The sequence below is a fragment of the Ptiloglossa arizonensis genome, chromosome 5, assembly GCF_051014685.1.
Source record: "Ptiloglossa arizonensis isolate GNS036 chromosome 5, iyPtiAriz1_principal, whole genome shotgun sequence".
NCBI classification, from domain to species: domain Eukaryota; kingdom Metazoa; phylum Arthropoda; class Insecta; order Hymenoptera; family Colletidae; genus Ptiloglossa; species Ptiloglossa arizonensis.
In genome coordinates, this window is record NC_135052.1 from 22970023 (window position 1) to 22987306 (window position 17284).

The following is a 17284-nucleotide window of genomic DNA, read 5'->3' on the forward strand; positions in this document are numbered from 1 at the left end:
CGAGCTACTCGCTCGGCGATATATCGCTGGGATTTGCGAGTTGAACACGACCACTTTTATAAACTGCATTCATAACGAGAAGTCGTCCGACCACCACCCTCACCCACCACCCCCATCCCATGGGAAAGTTACGATAGGCAATAACAAACTTTCGTATTCTTCCACCGGCTCGAATGAATTCTCTCTCACGGAGCTGAGTTAATTTATATCAATTATACCGGTTAAAGTAATTAAACGCGGCAAGGAGGAAAAGTGTGTCCGTGGAGGGGGGATTGAAAGGGTGGTTGCATCAACTTTTATTAAGAAGTTACCTATTAACTCTTTGTGAGCCGCATTCCCCGCACGTCCACCTTGGAAAAAGTTGGAACGAAGAGACAGCGCGAGGACAATACATTTCCAACCCTCTCGTCGAATTATCGCGTTTTCCTCCCGGCTGGTCATCCACTGGAACTTCCATCTCGCTTCGATTATTCTATTTAAATGTGGCTTAACGTCTTTATATCGTAGCCTGGCCGCCAGTCTCGCAAACTTTCACGGATAACAATAACGTGGTTTAAATATTCAAAATAACTCCACTGGCTGTAACTCGCCGAGTGACACTTTTTAACATACTTTCGTTACTTCTTTATTCCGTTTCTACTATAGTCATTCGTGCGCTGTGTCGATGGAAGAAGTTGCGTCTCTCCGGTTCGAATAATCGAAGGTTTCATCTGGTTTGTTTAAGAGGAGAATACTAACACTTGACTCACGAGTCGAAAAGATTGAATTTTTTTTATTTTTTTTTTTTATTTTCTTAAAGCTTCAAGTGCCTGGAATTTTACGTGAAAATGATATTTGTTTCCTACATTTGTTGCATAATATGAATAAACGATAAATAAACTTGTTTCACGTTTCTCTGAAAACTATTGGGTTGTGTTTCGACTGGACACATTTGATACCAATTGTTTCTTTCGTTGTAAATATTGGGTCGTTTGGGAAGTCGTTTCGTTTTTTTTTTTTTGGTGAAAATGAAACGATTTTTTCAGAGTGTGTGAACATTTTATCGAATTAGATATTCTCCATTTTGGAAAACGAAATTACTTTTCGAATGTTTCTCAAATTGGTCGACGCGAAATCTCCGGAACTACAAATCCGATTTACTTCAAATTTTATGGAGATATACTGCATAGAGTATTCCACAATATAGCGTAGAATTTTTTAAATATGTTAACTATTTAATTCTTCGTAAACGTTTCAAGTCGTTTTCTTGGATAAAAATGATCGTTTGCTTTCAAACTTCGAACGTTTCTACAATTATTAAAATTTTCGAAAAATCTTACGCTATTGTTTTAAACAATAGTGTCTATTTTATGAATCAATAACATTTTTTTATTTCAAACCTCCCAGTTCTCGTCAATCCTGGCTGTCGATAATCAATGCTTCACCAGAAGGTGTTCCAGGAATACCGAATAACTTCGCCATTTTGTACGATTTTCACTTTCGCGAAATTGTAGAACAAAGCTGAAAGTTATATTTATATTCTCCGAAAGAGACCACGTTTTTCATTTAGTAACTACACAGGAAAAAAATTCGCAAAATTTCCTCGTTTAAGTCCCCCCTTGAACAAATGCCCCAAATCAGTGATTCTGAATCTATCAGATCTCAACAGATGGCGCACTTCACAGTGCAGGAGTTGTTCTCGTTCTGTCGGTGGTCCCACGAGTGGCAGGTTAGCCAACCTAACAACCACTCGTGCAATGCTATTCTCATCCCGATGAATTCGATGTTGGACTATTCCAATTCCATGAATCTTCATCAATTTTGTTGCAAAGAATGTTCACCTAACCTATTGTACTCGAGAGGAGATCCTCGATCGTCACCTAATTCACTGTACTATTTTCAACCCGGGAAAACTTCGTGGTTTTGAATTGAAATTCCAATTTAAATATTGCGTTCTTGCAGAGTATAAACCCATATATGCAAAGTATATAAAAATGTTCCATTCCAGATGAATATTACGACTTGAAGAATTTCCTCGAGACGTCAGTTTCTGGTAGCAAAGAAGCCTCGAGTGGAAAGGGTTGAACAAATTTATAAACAATCACGTCCATGTATTTTAGTTTATTTAAAGTCAACACTTCTGTATCGAATAACGAAAGAATAGAAAAGGAACCCTTTTCAATGACTCGTTCGATGCAACAATGTGCAGCACGATCGAACTGAATGATCGCAGAGACACACAAAGACACCATCAACGTGTGCACACCAACTTTGGAGAAAGAAACAGTGAAACAAGCATTAAACGAAATGTCCCTCCCAATACCCTTAAATAATTCATAAACATCCAGACGAAGATTAAATGTCGGTGGCAATGGTCTTTAAAGAGTGGCTCACAAAGGGGCGCTTTAAAGGACCTACTTTCAGTCGTGGAGCTGAGTGCTCTCCCTGTCTCTTTCTTTCTCTCTCGTTGGCAGTGACGACTGGATTCCATACCTCTTGCTCCTGGTTCTCTTCCGCTTCCATTTCTTTTTTTTTTTTCTTTTCTTTTCTTTTTTTTTTCTCTTTCCCCCACCCCTCTCTGTCCTGCGTCTTTCATGTTTCCTTTTCCCGGTTCCTCCGGGCGGAAGCGAGCGGCCTAACTTCCCCTGACGCTTTTCATTGGACGAAGGGTAGAAATTAAGGTGCTTCGCGTGCTTTCGCGCGAGGTTCGCGCAATTTTGCACGAATATTATTTAACGTGGTCCTTTTTGGAATCTCTCGAACGAAAGGAACGTCGGTTGAACGTTCGCGGCGATCATCGTCAACCAGGGAGGAGAGAATTATTCGGTGGGGGAAAAAAAAGAGCTACCGTGGAAGAAGCTTGAACTCCAGCTAAAACCGAAGCTGGAACCTCGCTGGTTTTATTTCAACTGTACCGGACAGGATTTTACATCAGGAGAAAAAAGAAATAATGAATAAATAATAAATAAAACGTGAGCACTGCGCCCGATGATGATTGACTAATCGAGGATCGTCTCTAGAAGAGAATATTGCCTCTGGAAGAGGCTGGTTGGTTCTCCAGAATGCTGCCAAAGTTGAATTCTGTGAAAAAATCAAGAAAATGATGAATGGTGTTGGTAATGAGCGAAGTAAAAAGTTCTGCGCGTTTTTCGTTAGTTACTTCCATTAATTTAATTTAATTTACTTCCGTTTAATTTAAATGAGAAACTACATCGACAAAATCGAGATATGCCTTAGGTATGATTTCCTGAAAAATATCAGTTCTTGAAAAAAATGTTTTCAGGTGTTGGTCACTGTTGTGTATTATGTACTCTGAAAATTTATATTTTTCAAGAATCTACCTTTTTGAGGCATATTTCAATTTTGTAGATAGAGGTTTCAAATTAGATTTATTATAACGATAGTGTAGTTACAGAAATAGGTTAAAAAATTGAATGTCTTGGTTAGTACGGTCACGTTTGATTTTTTACGAAACATGGAAGTCATAAGTGCGAGGCATTCTAAGTCCAGGGCAAGTGCCCCAATATTAAATGTGGTACAGTACTTGAGGGCCTACAGTAGGAGAGATCAGGGACCAAAGACAGTTATAACATAGGTTTCTGTTCCGAACAAAACGGCACATGTTTGATCCAAATCCGAAAATTCTAACTTTGTTAATCTCATCGTCCAAGTAAAAAGAAGAAACGCTCAGAACTTTTTACTCCATCTATTATAACGAATCGTGAGGATTTAAAGTATCATAATTACGTGAGAAAGTCTGCCCTGTATTGACTGTTGGTAAGTTCGCCGTGCTCGTAGCTATCAGATCCATCGATGGATTCTCAATCGGGGTGGAAATGTTGGAACATCCGCAGAAATCGCGAATCGAACCGTCGTACAGTGATATTTGATCGCCTGAATGATGAAACGAAGAAAGTTTTCAAAAAAAGGTCCAACGTACGATGAAACGTATCATGAAGAGAATTATGGACGAGTGCCATGAGTACCTTTCAGATTTGGTAAATTGTCATTGGCGAAGAAGCTCATGTTGCTGATATTGGAGTAGTCGTAGTTGCCTGGAGTGAACATACTGCAGGGATTCGAGTTGATCGAATTTACCTTCCTAATTGGTGATACGTTGCAACGATCCTCCAGGATCCTCATAATCCCTAGACCTGGAGATCTATCGGCCAGGTGGCTATCTTTTTCAGCAGCTCGGTTGCTAGTCGCGCAGAAGCTGGAGTTGTCCTTATCAGAGTAGCCATAGTTGAAAGACCTGGAGGGATTAAGATTGCTCTGTTCTATCTTCGTCATTGGTGACACGTTGCAACGATCTGCTCCTATCCTGGAAATCCCTGGACCTGGAGATTCATCGGGCATGTGACGACCTTTCATGCAAATGCATTGTTATTCACATGGAAACTAGAGTAGCTTTTGTCAAACCATTGTTGAACGTACTGGGGATATTAGGTTTGCTCTGCACTGTCCTCGTCCTTGGTGATGCATTGTACAGGCTAGCCCCGATCTTCGAGACTGTTGGACACGAAGATGGAGCAGCCATGTGACTACCTTTCGGAACGGATACATTGTTATTAATAAAAATGATAATATTCATTGTGCCAAGATTGTACAAACTGAAAAGAGAAATAGTAATAATAGAGTATTAGAAGAAAGAAGGAAGAGAAAACAAACTTAATATGTAGAAGTATTATAAAATGAAATATACGTTAGGTACATAGACGAGATGTAAATATATATATTATTATAAATTAATCATGCAGACGATATAATGAGAGAGAAATAAGAGAACGAGGAGGGAGGTAAAGAAACGAAGGTAACTGCTACAAAGTAAATTACAATAAAATAAGCAGTGGAATATGAAGTTCAGAAATAATGCCAGCAGAAATAATGGGAAGGGAAGGAAAAATGGTATAATAAAAAAAAAAAAAATCTACCATGAACGCTGCAACTGTTCGCTCGAAACTGTTAAGAGTTTCCAAGGTGCGAATTGTAAAAAGAAATGAGTTATAGTAATTTGCCCCACGTTAGAAGGAAGAACCGTGATATTTGAATGTACAATAAATGGAAAAACTTAAGTCGTTGTTGCTCCTGGTAAAGAAAAATTTATCTCGCTTATGATGTTGGTTCGCAAGGAGTAAACTTCCGGAGGAAGTTCACGTGGATACGAAAGAGTTGTTGCGAAGAAAATTTTTAGGTGTCAAACAACAAAGACAACGTATTATCTCATACTCAACCAACCAGATAGTTCAAACAGATTTAACACGACTGTATAATATTTATGTGCCTTACAAGGAACCCTTAGACACACATTTTATATAAACAACATCAACATAATCGAAGACCAAAGTGGTCAGTGGTGAAGTATTCACAGATAAACGTACTGGAAAGATTATAATTACCCTGGGCTACCTTCTTCATTGGTGATACGTTATAATAGTCTGCCCCCAACCTCGAGGTCTGTGGTCGTGGAGATTTATTAGACGAGTTACTACCTTTAGAACAAATGCATTGTTCTTAGCATGAAAAATGGAGCATCCTTTATCAGGGTAACTATACTTCAACGTACCTGGTTTACTCTGCGTTCTCTTAATCATTGGTGATATTTTGTAACAATCTGCCTCTCTCCTCGAGATTCCTGGACCAGGAGATCTATTAAGCAACTGACTACCTGTAGAACAAATGCATTGTTATTACCACGAAGAATCGAGTTTCCTTTATCAGAGTAACTACATTGTTCTATCCCCATCGCTAAAGATACTTCAGAACTGGGACTACATTGTTCTATCCCCATCGCTAAAAATACTTCAGAACTGGGACTACATTGTTCTATCCCCATCGCTAAAGATACTTCAGAACTGGGACTACATTTTTCTATCCCCATCGCTAAAAATATTTCAGAACGATCTGTGCCTATTCTCGATATCCCTGGACCTGAGGGTCTATCAGACATGTGGCTACCTTCTCAACAGATGTATTGTTATTAGCGTGGAAAATGAAATTTTTTTTTGTCAAGATAACTATACTTGAACCTACTAGAGGTACTGGGTCTACATTGCTCTATCCCTATCGCTAAAGATACTTCAGAACGATCTGTGCCTACTTTCGACATCCCTGGACCTGAAGGTCTATCAGAAGCGTGGCTACCTTCTGGCAAAATGTATTGTTACCAACGTAAAAAATGAAGTTTCCTTTATCAGAGTGACTACACTTGAACCTACTGGAACTGTTGAGTTTACTCTGGACTGTCTTCGTCATGGGTGATACTTTGTAACGATCTGTCCCGATCTCCAAAATCTCTGGACACGGAGATCCGTAGGGCAAGTGAATACCTTCGAAACAGATGCATTGTTACCAACGTAAAAAATGAAGTTTTTTTTATCAGGGTGACTACACTTGAACCTACTAGAACTGTTGAGTTTATTCTGGATTGTCTTCGTCATGGATGATACTTTGTAACGATCTGTCCCGATCTCCAAAATCTCTGGACACGGAGATCCGTAGGGCAAGTGAATACCTTCGAAACAGATGCATTGTTACCAACGTAAAAAATGAAGTTTCCTTTATCAGAGTGACTACACTTGAACCTACTGGAACTGTTGGGTTTACTCTGGACTGTCTTCGTCATGGGTGATACTTTGTAACGATCTGTCCCGATCTTCAAGATCCCTGGACTGGCAAACCCATCGACCGTGTAACCTTTTCCAGCAGCTACCTTGGAGAAGCTGGAATTGCCCTTGTCAGTGCCAACTGCCCTGGAGGGACTAGGTTGGCTCTGCACCATCTTCGTCATCGGTGATACTTTGTAACGGACCTCCTGAATCCTTGCGATCCTCGGACCAGTAAATGCATCGACCAACTGACTCTTCGTCCTTTCCAGACCCGTACCTTTCGATGTACTCGTTGGTGACACGTTCTTATCATCCTCAACGATCAACTTCATCCTCTTCGCTGGAACTTCCTCTTCCTCCTCCTCCTCCTTCTGATCCTCGTTCCCTTCGACTATGAGCTTATCTCCGCTCAAAGGCACCGCAGCCTCCTTCAAACCCTCTTGTTGAACTTCGTCCTCCATTCGTTGATCCAGTTCCTCGTTTGGCTCTGTATCGATCGCGTCCACGTGTTCCATTTCCTCCTGGCTCTTACTGGAATCGATCGACGCGTTCCCAGGACTGGAATTCTTATTGGTCCGAATCTGGTTCGAGTTCTGAGAATTCGACTGCTGGGGGTTCTCGTCTGCCAAGCACATCTCCTCCAACATCAAGGTGTCGATCGACATGGAGTCTGTACGGTTGATGAAACAGTTAGGTTAACAACAGGCTGCAGTTGTATCCAGCCTATGTACCAAACGTATGATATCGGATACAGTGAAGGAATAATTTTTATACGAATTGTATAGAGCACCAAAGGAATTCTCGAAATTCGATTTCCAGCCATCCACGAAGTTGGTCTTCAATCCGCTACCATAAATCTTTCGCATGTGATTCAAGTTAACCTTCGGTGGGGGCATTTCCAACATCTTCAAGGCACGTGCCCTCTTCTCTTCTTCTTGAATCTGCAGCTGAGCAGCTCGCTGAATTTTGAAAAAAATATAATAAAATATCTGGTTGTTCGGAAAGTCATTTCGTTTTCCAAAATGGAGAATATGTAATTTAAACAAATGTTTATATACTCTAAAAAAAATCGTGTTTCATTTTCACCAAAAAAAAAACGAAAATACTATAGGTTTGCAGTGAAAAAGGGGCACGTGCCACGTCTACATGGATTTTTAGTTCATTGAATCAGCAAATAGCTGCTGCAGTGCAGCATCCATTTGCAAAATTTCTTAATATTGAAGATAAATAAATATTTCATGCGATTACAGGTCCGTCCCATTCTGTGTCCCTAAGGGGAGACCTCACCGTGTAATATAAATATTTTATGCACATATTTGAAAACAAATACACCCTTGGAATAATATTTTTTCAAATTTTCGTTCAAAAACAATATGGAAAACGTAAACGTATTTTCTGCTCCTGATTGTCAAAATTGACTAAAATTTAGAATCTCTGAAAACTGGATGAACTTTTCAAAAAAAAAGAATTTAATTTTGCCACGAAAAAATCGACGTTTCCTTCCCCACACGGAATAATAGATAATTTATTAAAAGTAATCAAATTTGACAGTAATTTTCATTTACCGTACAATTTAATTACCACTGAATGTAATTACAATCCAGTATCAAATTCTCCGAAGGAATTATTTTTTCTAAAAATTGTTTTCTCGTAAATTCAATACACCGTAACGTATACCTGTTTCTCATTGGGTTATTCAACTTGATACCGGTATCGCGTACCTCATTATCCATGGCGGTCAGCTGTTCTTTAAGGTCGACGATACCTTTATTCAAGTTGATCAATTTCTGGTCGAGGGCTCTGTTGTTTAAAATATCACGTGCAAACTCAACGATCCTTTCGCGGAGTCTCAACCACGTAATACGTTCACGTTGCCTCGATGCTTTCTTTATCTCGTTAATTTTATACTGGATCACCATTTCTTCAACTCGAAGCTTCTCCAGTTTCATTTTCGCTTCCTTTCTGGTGTTCGCTAATGGGAAGTCTTCGTACTTCGCCTGCGCAATGTTCCTCGTAATCAAAACTTAAGAATCAGGGGGGGGGGGGAGGGGGAGCAAGGGAGGAAAGAATCTGCTTATGAAGAAACTATTATTATTCTTCGAGTCTAACAGGATGCGAAACTTTAAATTGAACGCGATACGGGAACTAAATTTATGGCCAGGTTGAGAACCCTCGTTCCGAGAAGAAGAGGGAGGATACAGTCGATCGTGATTACCGACCGATGCGCCGCTGTTTTACCGACGAAGTTTTCAACATCGTCGACAGGTTCTTCCCCCTTTAAACGATCGGTGAAAAAAACAAATATTCCATAAAATTTTTGCACCTGATACGTCTGCCACGTGTTCTCGTACTTCTTGAGAATATTTTCGCGTCGTTCCGATTCGAACATCATGATTTTGTGATCACTGTCCAGGTTAGACTTCGTTAACTCGACTGTATCGGAAATTTCGGCGACGTGTTTGACCTGTCTGAGAAAAATATTGAAAATCGATTGTGAGATCGATGGATATCAGCTCTATGAAGAAACTGGTTGAGAACCACTTTCTCACGTACTTATTCAAAGTATAGGTTAGGATCGAAACGTTCTCCTGTGAATTTTTCACCCTCTCCTTCAGCTCCTTTCTGGTTTTCAATTGCGTATGCACCTTGACCTTGAGATCGTTTATTTCACTCTTGAGACCTCGAAGAAATCAGAAAACACGGTTTTTACAATAAATAAATCGAGAACAGTTGTATATCAATTCTTTTCCTTGTTAAATTAATCTCCGGTGCAAGAAAGCCTTGCTGCTGAATTAATTGTACAATTTATTGGGTTGTTCTGAAAGTCGTTTCGTTCTCCAAAATGGAGAATATATAATTTAATAAAATGTTTATACACTCAGAAAAAATCGTGTTTCATTTTCATCAAAAAAAAAAGAAAACGGAATGACTTTCCGAACAACCTGATAAATATTGAATTAAAGGAGTAAACAAATCTCCGAATTTTCAAAATCGACCTGGAAAGATTAATTAAAGATGTAAAACATTTAACACGATTGACCACCTAAGTAAAAAAAATGTACGTGCTTAGTGTTTCGGTTAACTCGAGCTTTTAGAACAGTATAGTTAATCACGCTTGAATATACTCGCGCCATTTTTTCTCGACGAGTGTTTTCGTCAATTCGATGATCGGAATCGTTACATTTTGAACATTGAATTTTTGTTTACATTTGAAGAAAAGTACGTATTGAATTAACACGGAAATAAATAAATGTTATTTTACCTAATAGAGTGTTTCTTGCTGTCTCGAATTCCACGCGAAGACAGGATTCAAACATACTTATGAACTGCGGATCCTCGCAATTAATTTCATCCTCCATGTTCGCGTTGCAACGTAATTCACAACACAAAATCACTCGATTGCAAAGTCAATTAACAACCACGAAAGAAAGAACGCATTGATTGCAACGTTTTACGTCGCTTCATCGGTTTGCAATACGAAACTACGCCGCACGTTGCGAAAGTCTTTCCGATTGGTTGACGCGGTTGCGTTCGATTTCGCGCGGCTAATTTGAATCGATTCGATTCGCTACGACGTAGGAACCGAAACTAGAAGCTGTAAATTTTTTTACTGCCCCACAGTGTACACGTTCAAATTCTATGGTGATTATAAAAATATCCGACGATTAAAAAAACAGAAAAAGCATAGAATATAAATAAATTGTTCACAGATTTTACCAATATGGTATTTCGTAAAGGTTAATTATTGTCGTATAATTCATTTGTCAATACCTTTTTCATAGAATATCAAGTGAAAATAAATCAAACAGGAATTACTAACATTTTTAATTACTGAACGTAGATATAATTGAGATCTTTAATTATCAGTGTGAAGATTTGACTATTTATGTACCAATTAACACAATACCATACAAATCAAAATTTCGATAACGAAAATAATGAATCTTATTCAAAATCGACGGAATCCTCCCACTCGCATAAATTTACTTAAAATTGTTCACAATCATTATTTATTATTAGGGGATTATCGTTAATATTTATTAAAAATTTTTCCCCAAGTTCATAGAGAGAAAAATAAAGAGGAATTGAAGTACTGCTTGAAAAATATTAAAATTAATTAATTACTATTGAACAATTATAGATATTTTAACGAGACTTTCTCTAAAAAATAAAAACGAATTTATACATTACTTTTAGCTGATATATATATTTTTTTTTTGACTTACCTGAAAAAAAGTATACGTATTAATCGTAATTCTAGAAACAACCTCTTTCTATGCTATTAATTATTGCTCGACGTAACGTTATACTTTTTCTACGTAAAACATGTTTGGTATAATTGTAATAAAATAAAACGAACTAAACATCTTCCCCAGCTTCCTTCCGAGAAAGCAACGGGGCTCCTTTTTCCCGAATAATTCTTTTCCTCGTTGATGGTGATCGTCGCAAACGTTCAACCGACGTTCTTTTCGTTCGAGAGGTTCCAGCAAGGCACACGCTAAATAATATTCGAGCAAAATTGCGCAGACTTCGCGTGAAAGCACGCGGAGCACCTTAATTTCTACCCTTCGTCCACTGAAAAGCGTCAGGGGGAGTTAGGGTGTTCGCTTCCGTCCTAAGGAACCGAGAAAAGGAAATATGAAAGACGCAAGACAGAGGAAAAAAATGGAGGCGAAAGAAAACCAGTCACATCTCCAAGAGGGAAAAAATCCAATTTCAAAAAGAAAGTGGACACATTGTATAGAGTACACGGTTTGGATAATAAAACGTTCCAAAAACAAAGGTTCCACGACACATTCACCACTCTCTATACTCAAGGTCCCAAATTTTTACGTAACTGGAATATATTACAATCCATGCAAAATTAAAGGGAGTTTAAGTCATCACTTCGCTGATTTCCAATGTGTTGGAAAAATACAGAAGGTCGAAGTGTACGATTTTTGTCTGCCCCAAAATTGGCAAGTACAAATGAATTTTTATCTCCGAAACTAACAACCGTATCGAATTCTTCTTTTTTTATCTACATTTAAAAGTACGAATCTCTCTTAACAAATTTCTTTTCCTGCCAAAAAATCACTTCCACAACGTGAAAATAATAAATAAATTCCAATTTCCAAATTTTGAGTCGAATGTATGGTGTTAAAAATTTCTAAAAAAAGACGAGCTTGTACTTTGAAAATTTCTCTGTAAAATATCTAATTTTAAGCATTTTCTGGATCATTTTGATGAATTCGAGTGTGTTTAAAAACTCACTTAATCCTTAGTTTTTATCGTTTGTTCCAAGTGCAAGACTTGAAACCGACAATGTTTACTTCTCCTTCTGACAGCGAATAGGCGTGATGCAACCAATTGGCAACCGATTAATTGATTGGGAAATGGAAATTGTATACCGCCCTTCTTACGATCCGTGGGTCCACCCCCCTCCCCATTCTCCCATCTAGGGGAAGAAAATATAAATAAAGGGCCTCGATGCTGAATGTGCAGACACAGAGAACTGGCTGAAAGCCAACCGGCCAGGCATTTAGGTCAAACCAACCTGCCGTTCCCTTCTGGCATTCGCGAATTCCTCCACAGCCACCCGCTGCTGTGTTCATCCCTCTTCCTCGACACTTCTGCCCCGTTACAGACGCTAGGTGAATTGTCGATATTCCGTCTCTTTCTTTCTCCCATCGGTGCTCGCAAATATTAAAACGCGCCCTATTAAGCCTTCTTGGCTGCCACGTTGGCGATTTTAGGTAACGGTGCATTGTTGACTACAATGGAAAAATATTGACACCAGATGACGATAATAATCGCGATACCGTCTTTGTATATTTCTATCGAACAATGCCCGACTTAAACGACGATTTTTACTGTTTCGTGATAGTGACGAATATCGATCCGTTTATTGCGCGTTATATTCATGTAGAAATATTTTCTATATTGTGTAGAAAATATCACGTAAATAGATGTACATTATCGATGGTTTTCACGAGTGTCAAATCTATACTACCGGCGGTTTTCACGAGTGTCAAATCTACACTATCGATGATTTACGAGTATAAAACTGCACTACCGGCGGTTTTCGCGTGTGTCAAATCTACACTATCGACAGTTTTCACGAGTGTTAAATCTACACTATCGACGGTTTTCACGAGTGTCAAATCTACACTGTCGACAGTTTTCACGAGTGTCAAATCTACACTGTCGACGGTTTTCATGAGTATAAAACTACACTACCGGCGGTTTTTATGAGTGTGAAATCTACACTATCGACGATTTTCACGAGTACAAAATTACACTACCGATAATTTTCACGAGTGTAAAATCTACACTATCGACGGTTTCTACGAGTATAAAATTACACTACCGGCGGTTTTTACGAGTGTCAAATCTACACTATCGACGATTTTTGTGAGTGTAAAATTTACTTTATCGACGTTCTCGAATGTATTATAATACGCGCTTCATTACGATGGAAAATATTGACACCTGATCATAATAACAATAGTAAGATATTCTTCTGAAGAGTTACAATCGAAACGACCATTTTTACCATCGCGTAAAAGGCGAAATACGGTGAACGTAATGTTTTAAAATCCCTTTAATTAACCACCTGACCTTTCGACTGCTGCATCTGAGTGAACAATATCGTTCAGGATGTTCGAATTAAAAAATACACCAATGTATAAACTTCCTCATTTTTCTCGAGAATTCTACAAGATTCTTTACTTATTTATTTAATTTTGATGTAAGTACGATTATCGAAGAATAAATAATAAAATTACGATAGTCTACAAAAATGCTTGTTACAATAAACATTATTTTCTCCTCTGGGGAATAAAATTTTCATTATCAAAATCACGACAGACAAATGTCTGTTTCTTTTTCTTTTATTCCCGATCATTCTCTTTTTTTCTTTTTATTCCTGAAAACGCTTCGATTGAGAAGACATCACGGATTCGAAGCGAAGCTTTTATCGACGATTGTGTCGCGGACTTGAAGTTGCGCCACGTGTTTCGAAAAATATACATTTCCATGGAAATAGATTTAAATTCATGTGCGTCGGCTTACCCTGCGACAGGAGATTCGTGATCCGTTTACCCGGACAACGAGCAGTTCTCCGTTAAAGCGGAGCGCGCACGAGCATCGCAGTTCGCGCACCACCTCAGCCAAACTATCGATTCCAGAAACAAATGGATCGAACGAAAGAAAAGAAAATTAAGGGAACTGGAGTCTATCTAATTTTTAGTTTTTCATTCTTATTTATTTTTATCCACCCTGTGTCATATGTAACGATAGAAGAAAAAAAGGAGAAAAAATACAATACCTAACTCAGACCTAACCCAGACATAACACAGACCTAACCCAGACCTAACCCAGACATAACACAGATCTAAGCCAGACATAAACCAGACCTAACCTAGACCTAACCCTGTGTCATATATATCGATTTAAAAGATAAAGAAAGAAAAAATAAACACAATGTTTGTATGATTGTGTATGTGTCTGTGTGTACCTAACCCAGACATAACACAGATCTAAGCCAGACATAAACCAGACCTAACCCAGATCTAATCTAGACCTAACCCTGTGTCGTATATATCGATTTAAAAGATAAAGAAGAAAAAATAAACACAATGTTTGTATGATTGTGTATGTGTATGTGTGAACGTATAAGAATCTTTGCTTATTTTATTTGATTAAAACAACAAGATATACAAAAGTCTTCCTTCACTTTATTTTATTTTGTACTATTTCCCTTCCTTATTTTTCTCTTATTTTCTATAATTTCATTGCATTCGCATTACATTGTTCCAACGTTAGGTTTGTAACAGTATGCAACTGCACTTTGCCTTTGTGCACTCGTAGTTTTACTTGTATGCATTTTCTTCTACTCTTCCATTCCTCCCTCTGCAATTTCGGTAGAATGAAAACGTGAAAGAATATTATTATTGTATCACGTGGAACGGTTAAAATTCGACGAATGTTATTTTACAATCTAAACTTAACACAAATCTGTCTTGGATGGACTTAACTGTACCGAAAAGAAGAATACAAGGCGTACGTCGAAATACTTCCAAGTGAAAGAGGAAAGGTTTATGGGTAGCCGGAGAAAATAAAACGACGAACATTTGAAGCAAGGAAACGGTTTAAGAGGACCTATCTAGGAAGAAATAGAGTCAACATAGTAGAAGGGCACCTAAGGGAAAGAAATTTGAAATTTGGTAGCGTAAAGAGACGGTACAGAGAGATCTGGGTAAAATTGTACAGTGACGGTATTTACGACAAATTGTTTGGATGTGAATCAAATGAATATACAGGAGTCGTAGCAGGATTTTGTAAACAAGACGACAAAGGTGGAGGATCCATCTTTGATGCAAATGCAGCATGCATCATTTTGGATGCATTGCACGTGAAGTCGAGACGAAAGACAAAAATCGTAAACCGTGTAATAGTGATCAAAGGGAGAAGCAATTACCGATTGAATAAACATTAGTTCAGAGAGGGTTGACAGAACACGAGGAGAGGATACAAAAGACGCAAGTGTGAAGAAACAGAGTAACAAAATAGCGGTCGAGATATTAAAAAGTGGCAAACTTTGAACCAAGACTTTTAGGAAAATTTGTGAACGATTAGGAAATATTCGATGCAATTTCTTGCATTCGTTGCATCTGTGCATTTGTTTGATCGTAGTTCCTCGGGTCTTTTTTGACCCGATATATTCTGAAATGAAAACTATTCTGATACTACTGGATGCTCCTGTATTTTCTTACAAGATTGTAAGATCACAAAGTTAACCTGATTGTAAAGCATTATCGGTTAAAATAACTATTACACGGTTGAAATAACAAATTCGATGAAAATTGCGAATCGTTGCGAAAATTTCAACGAGTGACTTTAATCACCGGTGAGGTACACCAAGCGTGTGATGATGAATGACTATAATTACCATTAATTATTAATCCATAAAGTCCCAAATGGTGCAATTCCTTGCCCGTATATTCTATCTCATTTTAATTTAAATACTTCACGGGTAGCTCTTAGGCACCGCCATTTCCTGTACCAAGAGGGCCATAAAACGCTTTATGGGCAATTTTATTCCTTAAACCGTATTTTCATTAATGTTAATAAGTACAGCGATTTCTTACGTTTCCTTAGAATGTTTTTTCAAAATTCAACCGAAATTTATATACCATTATCCAACGAAGTCTTGAACAACAATTTCCAACAGCTTTGTATAGTACTGAGGTCCTTAATAAAAATTATCATTATTATTATTATTACCATTCGTATCGAAAAAGTTACAAACAGTACTTTCGTACAACTCGAGACACTTCTATCGAAAAATTGATCATTTATAATCAAATGGAGAAACTATTTCAAAGGTTAATATTCTTAGAGAATATTCGAGCTGGAGATGCGAAAATTTTTCAGAAAAGATTCCAAGATATTATCAATAATTGCAAAGTGTTCGGAGAAAAATCGCGGTAACGTAAAGAATCGTTAATAATAGGTTGAAAGTTACTCGCGCGCAACGCTAGATTGTATTCCATGGATCGGATAATACCTATAATTTCCATTTTAATCTCCGAGTATTTCCGGCGCGCGAATCGCTTCGATTTGCTGTCAATCGCGTAAATATCACGCTGGAATTCCGCCTTGGGGGAGACTCGAGATTTGTAATATTCATATTCGGACGAAACGCGGCACGATAAACGAACGCGTTTCTCGTTTCGAGTGGCTCGTAGAGAAAGAAACGTTCTCCGCACGCCGTGAAACTTAATCACGTTTTCTGGCAGTCGATGGCGAACGTCGATTTATCGGTGCCCCGGAGCTGGTTATTTCGAGGGCGCCCTTTACCGAAGTGTTTAAAACATCTATTCGATTTTTCGTTGGGAAACGTAAAATATATATACGAGAAACAGGCATAAAAACCATATTGGGCGTATAGTAAAAACAAGAGAAATAAAAGTGCAACGAAACGGGATGGTGGTACAGTGTTGTTACGCGGTACTCGATTTAGATACCGGGGACTTCGAACAGGGAAATATGTGAAAATATAAAAATACACGAACGACTATCCAGAGAGCGCGGGAAGCATCCTGTGACTGTCAATTTTAAAAGCTGTAAAAACAGTACTGGATAACTGTACAGTCGATATACCAGTTGAATAAGGTATCGAATTGTTCTGATGCCATTGACGTTTAATGGTATCAGCTCCAATGTTAGTAATTATGTTCCTTGATAGTCAGTGAATGATGTAGACATATCGAAGACTATGTCACAATGTTTACAAAAATATCAACGATTCAATGTCACACGCTACTTTTATAATAATGATAATAAACATCATCGTTATACGATATTTTATAATAATAATAACAATAATAATAATCATAGTATGGTATCTTAAAACAATAAGAATAATCATCATACGGTATTTTATAACATTAATAATCATCATACAGTATTTTATAACATTAATAATCATCATACGGTATTTTATAATAATGGTCATTATCATACAATGTTTTGTACTAATAATAATCATCATATGGTATTTTACAACATTAATAATCATCATGCAGTATTTTATAACATTAATAATCATCATACAGTATTTTATTATAATAATCATTATCATACAATGCTTTGTACTAATAATAATCATCATACGGTATTTTATAAGAATAATAATTAATTTATATTTAATT

General features: G+C 37.7%; 2 protein-coding genes across 4 annotated transcripts in view; one reads left to right on the forward strand and one right to left on the reverse strand.

Annotated features, from left to right (window-relative positions):
* Window positions 1-17284, forward strand: part of LOC143147052 (uncharacterized) — a 194606-nt gene that overhangs the window by 126213 nt on the left and 51109 nt on the right. The window lies entirely within an intron of this gene.
* On the reverse strand, window positions 2836-10036 carry LOC143147054 (uncharacterized). 3 transcript variants are annotated; one of them, XM_076311915.1, is made up of 13 exons: window positions 9850-10036; window positions 9141-9267; window positions 8911-9055; window positions 8309-8584; window positions 7378-7546; window positions 6568-7257; window positions 6383-6493; window positions 6194-6308; window positions 5546-5643; window positions 4417-4527; window positions 3966-4319; window positions 3727-3873; window positions 2836-3060 (listed from the first exon to the last, which is right to left on the reverse strand). In XM_076311915.1, the coding sequence occupies exons 1-13, from the start codon at window positions 9944-9946 to the stop codon at window positions 2996-2998; spliced, it is 2505 nt and encodes an 834-aa protein (XP_076168030.1). In that variant the 5' UTR covers window positions 9947-10036; the 3' UTR covers window positions 2836-2995. The 3 variants fall into 3 exon arrangements, with proteins under 3 accessions (XP_076168030.1, XP_076168029.1, XP_076168031.1); XM_076311914.1 differs by having other exon boundaries at window positions 3966-4346; XM_076311916.1 differs by lacking the exon at window positions 8309-8584 and having other exon boundaries at window positions 3966-4346.